We start from the raw sequence: 17,222 nt of genomic DNA on the forward strand, positions 1-17,222 counted from the left end.
AAAAAAAAAAAAAAAAAAAAAAAAAGAAGTAGTTATCAGCTAAGTGCCAGTGACTCATACCTATGATCCTAGCTACTCATAAGGCTGAGATCTGAGGATCACGGTTCAAAGATAGCCCAAGCGGAAAGTCTGTATCTCCAATTAACCACCAAAAAGCCAGAACTGGAAGTGTGGCTCAATGGGACAATGTTAAGGGACAGCACCTAGTAGTTGAGTTCAAGCCCCAGTACCAGTACCACAAACAAAAAACAAAGAAAGGAAGAAACTTAAATATACTCCAGCTGGGCACTTGGTGGGTCACACCTGTAATCCTAGCTACTCAGGAAGCTGAGATGAGGATCACAGGGAAGGAAAATTCATGAAACAATGACCTCCAATTACCCAGCAGAAAGCTCGAGAGGAGCTGTAGCTCAAGTAGTAGAGTATAAGCCTTGAGTGAAAAAGCCAAGCAAGAACATGAGGGGCTGAGTTCAAGCACTAGTGTTGGCAGGAAAAAACAAACAAAACAAACCTGAGGAGGGAAGAGAGAGTAGGGAATAAACAAAGAAGGGGGCACCAATGCTCGGCAGGAAATGGACTCACTACCTCATTCATGTAACTGTAACCCCTCTGTACAGTATCTTTACAATTAAAAAAATTTTTTTTTAAAGAGAAAAAGAAAAAGAACTAAATATTCTCAAGAAGTTAGGACTTTCAGAGTAATGCTGGCAGGGTGCTAGCACACCCAAAAGCAAGGGACAATCAAGACTCAGACTCAATAGCTGAACACTGCCTTTGTCCTAATGCTTTCATAAGCTCTCCTCTTTTCCAACCTGGGAAAATGAATCTGCAGCTCACATGCAATACTGAGTTTGAGAAGCAATATTGAACTTACTTTTTAAACTAGCAACACTTTTCTGTTATATTCTTCTATGTTATCTGCAACCAAGAGTTTATCCAACTTCAATAAGACAAAGTAAAAAATAAAACAAAACTTTCCACTATGGGGATAATGGCTGGTAGAATTTTAGGCAGCGAAGAACATGTTCCTTCTCGTGTTTCCTCTGAAGGTAATGAACTGTTCTAAGCATTAGCCTGAAGTTAAAAATATGTACTTTCAAGATAGGTGCTGATGGCTCATGCCTGTAATCCCACCTACTCAGGAGGCTGAGATCTGAGGATCGTGGTTAGAAGCTAGTCTGGGCAGAAAAGTCCAGGAGACTCTTATCTCCAATTAACCAGCAAAAAGCCAGAGTGGTGCTGTGGCTCAAGTGGCAGAGCACTAGATGAACACAAAAGCTCAGGACAGCACCCAGGCCAGGAGATCAAGCCTCAGAACTAGCGCAAACACACATATCAAAATAAACAAAAAATACAAACCTCTAGATCAGTGACTTTTGCTTTTCAAAGGACATTTCGGAAAGTCTGAGGGTATTTTTTGTTGCGATCACTTGAAGGGTATTGTGAATAGAAGCCAAGGATGCTGCTAAACATCCTGTAATGCATGGCACTGCACCCTCCCTCATATCAAGAGTGATCTGTCCTAAAATGTCAGTGGTGCTGAGGCTGAGAAACTCTACTATAGGTCCTATGAAGATGTATTTCAAATTTGGTTTAGAGGAAGCACTTCTGCTGCTTGATTTTTCTGGAACAGTAAAAGTGATCTGGATAATGGGAAAAAGGCCACTGCCAGAGATTTCACTGCTTGCTTGAAATATCCTGTGAGCTCTTTGAAAATCTCAGTTGAAGTGGAAGCCAACTCTGAGCAAGGTGTGATACGCTGGGCCCAAAAGGCACGGCTGCAGGGATACAAAAGGCTTTGGGTGGAGATAGCATTTGTGAGAAATAATATCAAATGCTCATTCTTACTTTAGTACTTACATTAAATTCAGTACTGGCAAATCTTAGGCATTCCTTAAAAGTACTATCTATTGAGGAAAGAGAAAACACTGGGGAATCTATCAGTACAATAGATTATAGAGTATAATTACAAATATATTTTGGCAATGTGGCCGAATTTGAAAACATTGACAGATAAAATAGAACACAAAAGCAATGAATGATGGAAGACAAGAAAGGAAGGGAAGAAGAATGAGAAAGAGGAATGAAAAAAGGCAATGAAGAAACTTTCAAGGCTTGCTTTCTTTCTTTCCTTCTGTTTTTGTTGGTCATGGGGCTTGAACTCTGGGCTGGGCGCTGTCCCTCAGCTCTTCAGCTCAAGGCTAATGCTCTACCACTGGAGTCACAGTGCCACTTCCGATTTTCTGAGTGGTTTATTGGAGATAAGAGTCTTACAGGCTTTCCTGCCCAGGCTGGCTTTGAACAGTGATCCTCAGATCTCAGCCTGCTGAGTAGCTAGGATTACAAGGTGTGAGCCACCAGTGCCCAGTTTTTTGCTTTTTTTGTTTTTTTTTTTTTTGTGGTGGTTCTAGGTGCTGTCCCTGAGCTTTTGTGCTCAAGGCTAGCACTCTATAATTTGAGTCATAGCTCCACTTCAGCTCTTTTTATTGGGGTGGGGTGTGGGAGGAAGATGTTTAATTGAAGAGTCTCACAACCTTTCCTGAACTTTGATCCTCAGATCTCAGACCTGAGTAGCTAGGATTACAGGCATGAGTCACAGGCACCAGGCAGAAAGTTTCTTTAATATAAAAACAATGTAGTTATTTTAATATTTAAAATTTTTATCTATATTCAAAAGATAAAATTTGAAGATTATCAGTCAAAATGTCTTCTTCAAAATATTTTTTTTCTTGTTCAGGAGGCTGAGACCTAAGGAATGTGATTTGGAACCAGCCAGGTAGGAAAGTCCTACAGACTCTTGTTTCCAATTAACTAGCAAAAAGCCAGAAGAAGAGATCTGGCTCAAGTGGTAGAATATCAGTGTTGAGTAAAACCCCTAAGTACCACTCCTAGCATCAAAAAAAATAAAATTCTGCACAATTCAGAAGGCTACAGGAAGCCAGGTGATCCAGGATATGACTGCCCAAGTTGGCAAGCTCAATTTTACAATAATCAACCTTTGGACTGTCCATATGTATAATGATAAAAGGTGTGTTCATTTACCCTGGTATTCTTTATACTTTACAACGAGAAAAGTAAGTCTGGCTTTAACCTAAGATGTTTACTGGTAGTTATAGTTTACAAGAGATGTTAAAAAGTCTGCCAAGGAAGATGTCAGATTAGACTCTAAAGTGACAGTAGTAATTCAGTATCAGGCTCTATATTTGCAAAGTGAATTTTTTTTTGTTGGTCATGGGGCTTGAACTCTGGGCCTGAGACCTGTCCCTTAGCTCTTCAGCTCAACAGCTACAGCACCACTTCTGGCTTTCTGGTGGTTTATTGTAGATAAGAGTTTCATGGCCTTTCCTGCCTGGGCTGGCTTTGAACCTCGATCCTCAGATCTCAGGTTCCTGAGTAGCTAGGATTATAGGTGTGAGCCACCAGTGCCCAGCTTGCAAAGTGAATTTTTGATAGATTCTTCTCCTTCTACTTTTTCTGATATTATAGAGTTGAACTCAGGGCAGAAGCTCTATCACTTGTGCCCATACTACCAGCTCATTTTGCTTTGGTTATTTTTGAGATAAAGACTTGAATTTATGCTCAGGCTGGATTAGATCATATCCTATTTACATTTCCCATCTAGCTGATGATGACAGATGCATACCACCATGCCCAGTTTTTAACGTATGGACCTTTTTTTGCTCAGACTGGCCTCAAACTTCTATCTTCCTGATTTTCACCTCCTCAATAGCTAGCATTATAGGTGTGAGCCACCATGCCCAGCCTAGAGCTTACTTATTAAATGGAAATTTAACAGTTCAGTTTGGGAAGGAAAACTTCTCAAATGAAAAATCAGAGGTGTGAAAATAAGTAACTCACCGTGAGTTATTATGATGAATATTACAAGCTCGAGCCATTAGCACCACGATAATTGGTCGGAAGCCTTTGCCTTTTCCATCAAAGTAGTACTCAGACATTTCCTTAAGTTCTGTGGTAGATACGAAGACTTCCTAGAATAAAGTTTCTTTTTTGTCACATGACATCACAATTGCATAGAAAAATCAACATTTCTTTTCCTTTTTTTTTTTTTTTTTTTGCCAGTACTAGGGTTTGTACTCAGTGTTTTGTACTTTCTTGGATTGCTTGCTAGGATGGTGTTCTATTCCTTGAGCTCACCTCCAGCCAGGCTTTCTGCTAGCTAACTGCCTGGGCTGTCTGTGAACTACAATCCTCTGGATCTTGCCTCCTGAACAGCCAGAATTATTAGGTTTGATTTAAGCTTATTCAACTTAATTTAACATTCAGCTGGACAAGGCTCCCAACACTGTATGACCATAAACTTGACTGCCCCACAGGGCAGACAGCCATTGGCTAGGCCCCCTAAACCACCAGATGCCAGTGGCTCACACGTAAATCCTAGCTACTTAGGAGGCAGAGATCTTATTTCCAATTAACTAGCAAAAATCTGGGAATGGCTCAAATAGTAGAGTACCAGCTGTGAGTGAAAAATGTCAAACTAGAGTATAAGACTCTGAGTTCAAAACCTAGTACCAGCAGCACATGCATATGCAAACACACAAGCATGCATGTGGCCTCAAGGATAGAGCTGGTACTATACCACCTGTTCCATGGACAGCATCAGACACCAAGTAACTCCAACAGAGATGGGAGAAAGCACAAAGGGACCCAGCAATTCTGAGCTAGTGACAGCTGTACAGAGAAGATACCAGGGCTGGGGAGAAGACTGCAGGAAAGGAGTAAGATATGGAGAATGTGGGAGTCTATGAAGTAGGTCACATTGTATCGCTCAAGGGGGATGGCAATGCTGTGTATGAAGGACAGGAAGACAGACAAGATGGCACTAGGGAGAAAAGCATGGGGTCAGTACCCCTGGCCACCTCTTTATTTGGCAGAAGATATTTCAACAGTTCACAGAAGAAATGTATATATAACATGGATTGCCTGATTGCAAAGGAGCTTACCAATGAGTTGAGGAGATAAATATCTAAAAAATGTAAGGTGTTAATGTAAGGTGTTACAGGAGTAACTTGAACAAGAAAACTTCTGTACAATTGAAAAGGTCACAGGAAGGCAGGCAATCCAGAACATGTGCATGGCTGCACAGAAGGGCACAGTTCAACTTTAGAACAACTACCTTTGGACTAAATGTTCATGCATATAACGATCAAATACACCTTCATGCACACACTCGATATTCTTGGCTTCCTAGTGAGAAAAATAAATTTGGCTTCAGAGGAGCCAAAGGAAGATTAGCAGGGTTTTGATTTGTAAGGAGCAGAGAGGCCATTTCCTGGGGGTATGTTTGTAGTATCTACCAATGGGGAACCAGTCTTGAAAGCCAGTCAATACTGCAGGTCCCTCATTAAGGTACTAGATTTCAGAAATGGTGCCAATTACTGTGAAAAAAGGCAGAGGTCACAAAGACGACCGCTGCCCATAAGAAGCCCTAGGCCTATAAGGAGTGGGGAATGGCTCAGGGCTGGTGAAATCATTTGGTCTGGCCCTGTCAAGATAACCACAGGTGTGACTCAAAATTGGGCCTTAAGATGATGTCATCAATATCCAAATGGTCCTTGGCAGAAAGAAGGCTCTCTAGCCCTGGTCTGGTTGGAGAGAAGTAAACAAGAAGTGCAGTTAAAGGAGATAAAGGCAGTGACCCTGGGAGTACAGAGCCAAAGCTACTGTCTCGGACCGTGAAAGCAGTAATTACAGCAAGAAGTGGTCTGACTACACAGAGTTGAAGGGTGTGAGGGGAAAAGGAAGCTGACAACTGGAAGCTATTTCCTGGGTGATACCTTTAATGGCCAGGGCAATGGGGTGGGGGCAGTGTTAGTTTGTGAGGGAAAAGGAGTTTCAAGCATGTTAAGAGTGTCATGGACACTCCTGCAGTTGCTTACTTCATGTTTAGGAAACACAATCAAATCTGAAGTAGAGATACTACTTATGAGTCCTAAGTACATATATGAAAAAATATATAAATAGGTATGTATAGTGGCCCACGGTTATAATCCCACAATTTAGGAGGCTGAGAAAAAAGAATCAAAAGTTCAAAGTCAGCCTGGGCTATATAAAGACTCTGTCAAAAAAAAAAAAGGCATATATAAATATAGAGGGCATAGAGAGATAAAGTGGCCAACAGAACCCCTAACAATGGGGTAAAGAGATTGAGGAACCCAAGAAGCAAACTGAGGAATAGCCTAAAGGATTTGGTATACAAGGAACATGGAAGCCAAGGGAACAATTTCAAGGAAGGGGTGTCAATGTCATGCATTGCTGAAAAAAAAATCAAGAAAGATGAAAACAGGAAGGGTCCATTGGATTTAGTAAAAAGCAATTTCAGAGAAGGCTGAGATGGTAAATATGAAAGATAAGAGCTGGGGGCTGGTGGCTCACGCCTGGAATCCTAGCTACTCAAGAGACTGAGATCTGAAGATTTCATGCCAGCCCAGGCATGAAAGTCGGTGAGACACTTATCTCCAATAAACCACTCAGAAAACTGGAAGTGGAGCTATGGGTCAAGTGGTAGAGTGCTAGCCTTGAGCTGGGGGACAGCACCCAGGCAGAGTTCAAGCCCCACAACTGACAAAAATAAATAAATAAGAGTAAGCCTGTGGGTCAAAGTCACATATAATGGTATTTGTCTGTAGTTGTAGTTACTTAGGAAGCAGAACAGTAGAATCAGCATTCTGAGGCCAGTCCAAGCAATTAAAGACTATCTCAAAAGCAAAATAAAAAAAAAGGACTGGGGGCACAGACTACCCCAAGAAGGAAGAGGACACTGGTGTGCTGGAGGCTGGAGAAAGGGAGGCAAGTACATACAGGTGTGGATAAAGCCGGAGCCTAGGGAGTTCTTCCTTCAAGACCCTTACTAGGTCCACTAAATAGCCAGTGGTGGGCTGAGATCAGCGACAAAGTGCTGGCTTAATATGTGGGAAACGAAAAGGAAGTGGTGCCTCCGTGAGGCTGAGAGCCAGTGAGTTGAAAACCTGGAATAAAGTCGAAGCTGAGTTGGGAAGGAAGTGGATAAAGGGAATGTGGACATTTTTGATGTAGGATTTAATTTAATAAATGCGTAATTTTCTTTGGTAGTACTGAATTTGCTTGATATATACTTTAAAACTTGAGTCCTTTTTGATATAGCTATTTTTGGAATAGGCTCTCACTTTTCTGCAAGAGCCAGCCTAGATCATAATTCTCCTGTTTTCATTTCCTGTAGAAGCTGAGATAACAGGTGTACACTACTACGCTTTTGCGCAGACTGGCTTGGAACTGTGATCTTCCTAATTTCTGTCTCCTGAATATCTGGGAAAACAAGTATGTACCATCACAACCAGCTACTTATTGAGATGGGGTCTGACAAATTTTTGCCTGGGCTGGCCTCGAATCTCCCCCAACTTCTACCTCCTTAGTAGCCAGGACTATAGGGGTGAGTGACCAATATCTTGCTTACTTATTTGTATTTAAAAAATATTCCATTGTTCAATCTATTGCAGTGTTAGCTGCCTACAGACACATAGGCTAGACCCTATGTGTCCAGGCTCTGGCTTGGGGTACTGTGATAGACCTAGGGAGACAGACCTGCCACAAATCCAAACCCATGCATTGGGAAGGAAACCACATGCAGCTGAGAGTCACTTAAGGTTTTTGGGAGAAAAGCATTTAGCAAAGAAAGCCATAACTAAAGAAGCTGAGCAATGTCATTCAGGATTAGATAGGAAGGACACTTTCAGGAGCATTGGGTGGTATTGGGTAAGAAGGGAAGTTAGATAACTCACTGGACCATCTTTTTAGTTTCCCAACCCTGTAGTATAATGTCTTTCCAGACAGGAACTTTTACTGCATCCTCTACATTGCCTAGAATCCTTTATTGCATCCTCCAATGTAAATCAAGTTTGCAACAGCACTGTACATATCTGAAAACCTGCGCTATTTTTTTCACAATTAAAAATGTCACTAGGTTTCATAAACTAAAACATTACCTCATACCAGAGTTTTTTTTTTAAAGCCTTACCTTTCTAATGTCCTCATATAGACCTTTCAAGTCTTTCCAACCAAGTTTAAAAGGATCAGAATATTTCTCACCACTCTGTGTTTTACTACAGCAGAACACTGCTGGTGTCGTGTGATAAAACCTAGGATAAGTGAAAATAAACACATCATTTTGAAGTGAGAATGTTATGTTTATATATATACATGTATATGTAGTAGACACACAAATTAAGCATGACTCTTAAAAGGTAGTTATGATGTAGAAAAACACATAAATCTCTTGCTGATAAATGATGTATTAACAGATCATTCTTGTAAATGGGCCTTGAGAACTGAAAGACTAAACCATGTTTACTGTATTTTGGGTTTAGTTCAAAGTTTATTATATTCTTATTTTTTGAAAAGGCAGAGATGACATAAAGCAGATATTGTTACACTTAAACATCTTATTAAATTGTTGGCCTAGCTGGGTGCCGGTGGCTCATGCTTCTAATCCTAGCTATTCAGGAAGCTGAGAATGCAGTTCCAAGCCAGCCCAGGAAAACAAATCCAAGAAATTCTTATCTCCAATTAACCACCAAAACACCAGGAGTACAGCTGTGGCTTAAGTGGTAGAGTACTAGCCTTGAGCAAAAAAGCTAATTGAGAGTGAGGCCCTGACTTTGAGCCCCAGTACTGAAAAACAAAACAAAACAACACATTGTTGGCCTATTCCACAATTAAAATAGGTATATGATTATTCTAGTAGCCTTGGTATCTGCAGGGATATGGTTATAGGGTAAACAATGTTGAGGAAAATCCATGAATGCTTAGGATACATGAGGCTCAATAATCTTGAAATTACTCAAATTTACCTATACTATACATACAGTAGGTATGAGGATCCATAACTCGAAATCACATGAAACAGGCTATATTACTGTCACAAAATTAATGTTATATACATTAATACTGCTCATTAAAAATGGCTTATTTCATGATTTTCATTGTGAATATCTTGGATGCTTAATTCATTTTCCCCATAATGCTGCCTAACTTCCACTAGACATACTGCCTTATCAGAAGTTTAGTTTTCAATCAATTATTACTTAAGCATATTATATTCCCTTTTAATTAGAAAGATTACCGTAACTTTTACCTTGCTTCTTGGGCACCACTTGTTTTTGTTTTGTTTCATGTTGTGCCAGTTATGGGGCTTGAACTCAGGTCCTGGGTGCTGTATCTGAATTGTTAGGGCTTTTTGTTGGTCATGTGGTTTGAACTCTGGGCCTGGCACTGTCCCTCAGCTCTTCGGCTCAAGGAGAACGCTCTAACACTTGAGCCACAGCACCACTTCTGGTATTCTGGCGGCTAATTGGAGATAAACAGTCTCGTGGACTTTCCTACCCAGGCTGGCTTTGAACCATGATCCTCAGATCTCAGCCTCCTAAGTAGCTAGGATTACAGGTATGAGCCATTGGCACCTGGCTGCACCAGAGTTTTTTTGCTCAAGGCCAGCACTCTACCACCTGAGCCACACTTCCACTTCTGGATTTTTGGTAACTAACAAGAAATAAGAGTTTCCTGACTTTCCTGCCTGGGGGCAGGCTTCAAACCATGATCCTAAGATCTCAGACTCCTGAGTAGCAAGGATTTCAGGCATGAACTACTGGCACCTGACTTGCTTATTTTCTTTCACCTGGCTTGCTTGTTTTCTTTCTTTCTTTTTTTGGTCTAGACTAGGGCTTGAACTCAGGGATTCATGTTTTTACTTGGCTTTTTCCATTAAGGCTGGTGCTCTATCACTTGAGCCACATCTCCACTTGATGGTTAAATGCAGATAAAAGTTTTATACATTTTCCTGCCCAGGCTGTCTTGGAACTACAATCTTCAGATCTCAGTCTCAATTAACTAGATTACAGCCAACATTATTTGCTTCTTTGGGAAGCATATTTGCACAAAATTAATGACAACTGCAGATCACATAATGACTTAAACACAACTGAAAATAACACAGAACTGACGAGTTTCTTTGCGTCCATTGAGCTGCACTGATGCATGCAGGAAGTTTTTGACCACACTGAACCAAACTGCATATAGAAACCCCACAAGTCAGACTTACTGTATAAACGTACCTTGATATACTATGCACATTTGGAAAGGCAGGTGTTAAATTCTTCACAAGACTACAATAGGGAATCTAGAAAATAAAAGTATCAAGAATTTTGTAAGGCTATTCTTAAAAAACTTGTTTGTAACACAGGACAATACCCCATTATTCATAATAAGCATAATCTTTAAATCACCCATTTATAGGTAGGTTGCAAACTTCCCAAAAAGGTCACTATAAAACGTTTCCTTGGACTGGAAACGTGGCTCAGTGGTAGAGTGCTTGCCTTGTATGCATGAGGCCCTGGGTTTGATTTCTCAGTACCACATAAGCAGAAAAAGCTGGAAGTAGCACTGTGGCTCAAGCGGTAGAGCGCCAACCTTGAGCGAAAGAGCTGAGGGACACAGCACCCAGGCCCAGCATTCAGGCCCCACTACTGACAAAAAGGAAAAAAAAAGTTTAATTTCCTTATTACAAAAGCAATATATTTGTCATCACAGAAAACATAAGGGAAAAAAAAGAGGAAAAACTCATCTATAATCTATCTCCCTAACAAAAGCCAGTTCCCACATTCCTTATCTATCTAGACCTGAAAAATAATTTTAAAACAATTCCATTTTATTTAACTACAACTGAGGATAGTGAAAACTGGTGGTTTATTTACATTCTGTAATCCCCAAACTTGGAAGGCTAAATTCAAGGCCAGCTTGGATACAGGGAAACCTTTTCTTTCAACCTACCTACTTGGAAGTTAGAGATGAGAAATGGACGTTTGAGACTAGCAGGGACATAAAAGTTCAGACTCATTTCAATCTATGGCTAGGTGGTATGCTCCGGTTAATCTCAGCTACTAAGGTAGCAGTAGGAAGAGAATGCAGGCCACGCCTACTTACGCATGAACTACTTTGAAAATAAAACCGAAAGGGTCTGGAGGCTCAAATAGAAGAGCATTTACTTTATAAACACAAAGCCGAGTTCAATCCTTAGTACCACACGTTCGTAGTTATAGTATAGTGCCTTGCATACGAAGTCAGAGGCCACAAGTTCAAACCAGTACAACCAAAAAGAGGAATGAAAACAAAAACTATTATCTAGGCTCGTGAGAAAGAGAAAAGATTTTACTATTAAGTTACTCTTAAACAAACATCGTTTACTTTTTTGTTACTAAGTGTACTTTGGGAACGATTTTTTACAAAATGGGGGCTCACTGGTAGAATATGTGCTCTGCATGAGTGAAGAAATTCTCATACATTTGGATAATGTTAATCAGAGATCAGACTACCAAAGTAGACTCCTAAAATATTCAGAGGTGGTAACAAATATTAGTTTCAACAATTACTGAGTTTTGGGGTTTGTTCTTGGTGAAATTTTTGGTACAGTAGATTGAATCTAGGTCTTGGAAGTTGCTTGGCAGCTTTATCATTTAGTCCCTAGGCCCTAACTACCAGCCTTGAAGAATTCAGGAATCCAGACATTAAAAAAAAAATTAGTAACCTTAATTTGCTGCAGGTTAATATGTGTTTTTAAACAGCTGAGGGACTTTTAAGCATAGAGAAGTCAAGTCTGAAAAACTGAAAGGATTAGAGTGCCGGCCTTAAGCAAAAAAGCTTAGGGACAGAGCACAGGCCCTGAGTTTAAGGCCCACTACTGGCACAAAAATTTGCAGGTATGTCTAAAATGTCATAGGGGGAAAAAGCAGCTATAGAATTGCATTATGTGATCTCACGAAAGGACACATATACAGACACATACACACATGCCATACACACAAAAGTAAAACAGACAGGGTATGAAAGTGTAATCCACAGTATTAAAAGTAGTTACTTTATGTTGCTATTTTGTTGTTTTTTGGTGCTGGTCCTGGGGATGAACTCAGGGCCTGGGTGCTGTCCTATTTGGTGCTCAAGTGGGACAACACCTCCACTTACAGGTTTTTTTGGTAGTTAATTGCAGACAAGAGTCCCAAGGAAGGGTGTAACAATGCTCAATAGGAAATGTACTCATTACTCATGTAACTGTAACCCCTCTGTACAGTATCTTTACAATAAAAACAAGTCTCAAGGACTCTCCTGCCCTGGCTGGTTTTGAATCCTAACCCTCACATCTCAGCCTCCTTAGTAGCTAGGATTGCTTGGTGTTAGGCTCAAAAAGTAATTATTTTTGACTAAACAAAAGTGTGGATGCTTTTGTTTTGTTCATTTTTGTTATACTTAAAATATTTTTTTTTTGCTAATGAACATATAATGCTTTAGTGTTATTAAAACGACAGTAAAGCTGGGCCCCGGTGGCTTACGCCTGTAACCCTAGCTACTGAGGAGGCTGAGATCTGAGGATCATGGTTCAAAGCCATCCCAGGCAGAAAAGTCCAGGAGACTCTCCAATAAATTACTCAAAAATCGGAAGTGGCGCTGTGGCTCAGGCGGTAGAGCGCTCGCCTTGAGCTGAAGAGCTCAGGGATAGCGCCCAGGCCCAGAGTTCAAGCCTCACGACTGACAAAAATAATAATAATAATAAAAAAATAAAATGACAGTAAATGTTGACTTTAACAGTGTCCAAGAAAACAACATCTATTCTATCCACTGTAGCATTATTTAGCCATTAAGCCAATAAGAACAGTTATAACATTCAGGCAGTTATGTTCCAAGGAAAGAAATAATCCTCACTTTTGATTTTACCATTATATGAGAACCTACTCTTTCTTTTTCTTTTCTTTTTTTCTTTGAGCTAGGAATGTAACTATGCTGCTGTGGCAGGCCTGCTTCAACCACCCAAAGGTGGGATTACAGGCCATCTGCCATGTGCTTCTTTCAGTTTTCATGGGTAATAAATTCACACAAACGCAGTATTTTATTACAATACCTATAAATAAGGATATGTTCACGGAAGAGTATGCCTATTCAATCTAAGACTTAAGGACATTTCTCTAAACTGGGAGGAAATGTTAACATTACATGAGTACCACCAGGAAGCTCAAGACTGTACTAGTCTTTGGAGAATAACAGAGCCTGGTTCAAATCTCAACATTGCTTGAATGGGTCCAAGCAATTGGAAATTGTCACTAAAATGACAAGTTCCAAATAATAATGAATCATGGCACGATCATGTGGGAATTAATATGGGGTACAGTGTATGGAAAGTGGCTCAAAGTCTAGCAACCAACACATAGTTTATCTTTAATTTGAAGAGTTTGACATCAACCTAAGGCCTGGCCCATGCTAGGCAAGTGCTCTACCACTTAAGACTTATTAAAAACATTATCTAGTCCATCAAGCTGTGTTCTCTTTAATAGTACTTCAGGGCAATGTTTTCCAAAGTTACAGCAGAGGCTCTCCCAAGAGGAGATAGTGCTAGGTCTGTAACTCATTGCTAGTAGAGAAAATCATTTTCCATTTCCAGTTTCTTTTTTTTTTTGGGTCCGGTCGTGGGGCCTGAACTCTGGGCCTGCGCTGTCCCTCAGCTCTTCAGCTCAAGGCTAGCACTCTACCACTTGAGCCACAGCGCCACTTCCGGCTTTTTTCTTTTTTTGCTTATGTGGTACTGAGGAATCGAACCCAGGGCCTCATGCATGCAAGGCAAGCACTCTACCACTGAGACACCTTCCGGCCCTCCATTTCCAGCTTCTTTCCCCCATTACTTACTCTTCCTGAAAGTTAATCTTGCCACTCATGAACTTTTTATCTTTCCTGTACTTGCTCATGTGGCAAATGGTTTACCACTTGAGTTACACTCCTAGTTTAGCAACTCACTTTTTAAAAATGTTTGATAGGAGCCAAAGACATATTGACAAGTGATTTATTACAAATGCACGTTGATATTTTACTCCCTCACAAGATTTGTTAATATTTCAGGGAGAACTCAGGATAAAATACAAATGCCAGGAAGGAGCATAGCTATGTTGGAGAGCCAAACGTGGCTTATCATTTCTCTTTGTCTCTAAATACAACTGAGTCCCTAAGACTTGGAACTAGCCACAACGTACATGTCTGATTCAGACACCTTAATGCTAATCTATCTGCCTGGGGCCGGGGGGGGGGGGGGGGGGGCGCAGAGGGAGACTCTCACCGACATAGAAATTAGAAATAGTACTGCCATCATCGGTACTATCTATGTTTTTGCATAGTACTAACATAGTATTGTATGCAGCCCCTCCTTGTGGTCCAGGAAGCTGATATGGGAGCCATGACTCTTAACGTTTTACTTCAAGAAGTAATAGGTGAAATTTAACAGTCAGTCCCAAGGTTTCTCTCCTACCACCTTCTGGCCGATCTCCTTCTGGCTGCATCCAGAGGTGCGCTTCCCGAAGCGCCAGCTCTGGGACTGCAGCCCTGCGCACCACAGCGAGCATCAGCCCCGCTGTCCCTACTTGACCCTTTCCCACAACTACCCAAGGCCGAGGGAATCCGAAGTCGATCCGAGAGTGACCTTAGGGGACCCCCACCCCCACCCCCCGAAGTCTAGAAGAGTCTGCTGCCGGAAGACTCCAGCTGGAAAAGCTAACGGCGGCGGAGGATCCCCAGGCCCCTCGCCACCCCGACCACCCCCGCCGTCTCCCCCGGACCCCAGATCTGCACGGCTCCTCTCCCGATCCCCGCCCGCCGTCCCCCGGGCTCCCGGGCCGCCTCTCGGCACCTGCTCGTGGAGGCGTCCCTCCTCCAGGCACACGCGAGCCTCGCCCCCTCCCCCGGCTCCGACGCACGTGCGCGTCGCTCCCATTCATTCCGCCGCGCCGCTGTCATTGGCGCCGTGACCTCTGCGGCGGAGCGGGGCTCGGCCCTCCCGGCCTCACCTGCGCGCGACCGTCGGGAGCGGCGCGTGGCCCGAGCGACCCTGCACGGCCCGGACATCCCGGCCCGGGGTTCCGCGCCGCCGGCCTCCAGGAACAGCCGTGTGGCCACCGCCACCAGCGCGCGGCCATGCTCCGAGTCTAAAAGTCGCGGCAGGGGAGGCGGCTCCGCCTCTAGCCCCACCGGCCCTCCTCCCGGAGCCCGGAGCCGGAAGCCTCACGCAGGAAGTGCTGAGGTGCGCGTCCGGGTGGCACCGCTCGCTCCAGGCCCGCGCGCTTGGTTCCGGGTGGCGGCCGCGGCCCTGCGGGGGACCACGAAGGCGCGCGCCCGGGCGGGGAGAGCCTGGTGTCGCGGACGCGCGCGCTCAGCGCTTGCCCGCGACGCGGTACGGCGACCCGCCGACGCTGCAGCCGCCCTTGCAAGCATGCAACTGCGCTGGACCGGCTTTTAACCAGAGACGGTATCAGCTGCTGGTTGGAAAGGGAGCAACTTGGCAGCCGCCAAGATAACGTTTATCTTGAGTGTTTAATGAGACAGAAAAAGGATGCGAGGAATCAGGTTCCAGTTTTGCCACTGGAGGCTACGGTTTGCACATTTCTTGGTTTTGGGTGTGGCCGGCCACGCTGTCCTTGTGTTGCAATCTGCCCTCCAGGGGAGTGCCAACCGTCTGCGCGTTTCCAGGAACGAGTCAAACCGTGATTGGTGCTATTGTGAAAAAGAAGCGACGCTGGCCCGGTCGCTCGACTTCTGGACTATCTCCTCTGAAAATCTTATCGGTATAGTGTAATGATTCTCACCCACGTCTGTGTGTTAGTCCCGCTGAGCCTGCCCGCCTGGAAGTAGTTAATGTTGAGTTTGCCCGGGAGGTACTAAGAATGTACAGGAATTGCTATCCAGGCGGGATACCAGATGGTTAGAAGATCGTCCTTTAGTTCTTGTCTTGGTGCTGAGATAACGTATTAATATCAGGAATCGTGACGAAACAGTTAAGCATTTAACTTATTCGTAGCGACCATGAGAGCCAATGAAGAGAGTTTAAGCATCAGAGATGCTGAAATATGAGAAACTTGAGTCGCCAAAAAGTTCACTTCTTAGCAAGAAACAGGCCAGCAAAAGGGTATTTCAATTCCCTGATGACTATTTTTTCAAGTTACCTGGAAACCACGTCTGTAATCAGTTAAACTTAATAGGGTGAGATCTGAGATCGCAGTCCAGTCCAGTTTGGTCCTTGAGACTTTTCTTGGTGGGGGGGGGGGCAGTCCTAGGGCTTGAACTCAGGGTCTGGGCACTGTCCCTGAGCTTCTTTTGGTGATAGGCTAGCGCTCTACCACTTGAGCCATAGCCACTTCCGGCCTTTTCTGTTTATGTGGTACTGAGGAATTGAACCCTGGGCTTCATGCATGCTAGCCAAGCACTCTACCACTAAGCCACATTCCCAGCCCGGGCCTTGAGACTCTTAGCTCCAATTAATCACCTAAAAAGCCAGAAGTAGAGCTATGGCTCAAGCACGAGCCTTGAGTGAAAAAACTAAGGAACAGTACAGTTAGGGAGGGAGGGAGGAAGGGAGAGATGGGGAGGATTGATTTACTGAATTAAAAAGGATCCAAATAAGCCAATTTTATATTGCTTTCCCCATATTTATATAGAATACCATACAACAACATAAAGGGTTTTTTTGTTGTTGTTTTTGTTTTGGTCGGTCGTGGGGCTTGAACTCACAGAAAGCTCTTCTGGTTTCCTGTGGTTTATTGAATATCAGAGTCTCACTGTCTTTCCTCCTCTGGCTGGCTTTGAACCGTTATCCTCAGATCTCAGCCCCCTGGGTAGCTAGGATTACAGGCTTGAGCCACTGGAGGTGGGGCAGCACCATAAAGTATTTCAAAAGGAAGACTTGTTAATATGTTTATTTTGGTATAGATTAGATCTATGTGTTAGGAAACATCCAAGAGAATTTGCCAAGCTACACTGTAGTAATAAACTAATTATATTTGTGACAATCTTATAATTAGTATGTCATCACACACACTTCAAAAAAAAATAACAGAATAAGCCACAGTTGGCAGCGTACCACTAGACAATTCTACAATCAGATTAACCCAAAAGTCTTGACATTTTTCTCTCCCTCTCCTTGTTTCTTTTCCTTCTCCTCTTCCTTCTCTCCTTATTCCTTTCCTCCTTGATCCTAAGTTTCCTGGGTAGCTCAAATTATAAGCCTCAGCTTCTAGTGCCCAACTGTTTCCTTTATTTCTTTTATTTTTTGGTGGGTGGTGGTGTCCGGTCGTGGGGTCTGAACTCTGGGCCTGGGCGCTGTCCCTCAGCTCTTCAGCTCAAGGCTAGCACTCTACCACTTGAGCCACAGC

The 17,222-nt window shown here is 42.9% G+C and overlaps 2 protein-coding genes across 3 annotated transcripts in view; one reads left to right on the plus strand and one right to left on the minus strand.

Moving 5' to 3' along the window:
• Pdss1 (prenyl (decaprenyl) diphosphate synthase, subunit 1) overlaps positions 1 to 15,033 on the minus strand; it is a 53,673-nt gene extending 38,640 nt beyond the window's left edge. The window contains exons 1-4 of the mRNA XM_013014681.1: positions 14,865 to 15,033; positions 10,104 to 10,168; positions 8,012 to 8,132; positions 3,859 to 3,989 (exon numbers count right to left, since the gene is read on the minus strand). Coding sequence (XP_012870135.1) covers positions 3,859 to 3,989; positions 8,012 to 8,132; positions 10,104 to 10,168; positions 14,865 to 14,993 — 446 coding nt within the window. The 5' untranslated portion in view covers positions 14,994 to 15,033. The remainder of the gene's footprint in view (positions 1 to 3,858; positions 3,990 to 8,011; positions 8,133 to 10,103; positions 10,169 to 14,864) is intronic.
• Positions 15,034 to 15,144: 111 nt separating this feature from the next.
• LOC105984369 (selenoprotein O-like) overlaps positions 15,145 to 17,222 on the plus strand; it is a 42,930-nt gene continuing 40,852 nt past the window's right edge. For both annotated transcript variants that reach the window (XM_013014548.1, XM_013014549.1), the window contains exon 1: positions 15,145 to 15,638. In XM_013014548.1, coding sequence (XP_012870002.1) covers positions 15,407 to 15,638 — 232 coding nt within the window. In that variant the 5' untranslated portion in view covers positions 15,145 to 15,406. The remainder of the gene's footprint in view (positions 15,639 to 17,222) is intronic.

The sequence above is a fragment of the Dipodomys ordii genome, unplaced genomic scaffold (assembly GCF_000151885.1).
Source record: "Dipodomys ordii isolate 6190 unplaced genomic scaffold, Dord_2.0 Scaffold24, whole genome shotgun sequence".
Classification (NCBI taxonomy): domain Eukaryota; kingdom Metazoa; phylum Chordata; class Mammalia; order Rodentia; family Heteromyidae; genus Dipodomys; species Dipodomys ordii.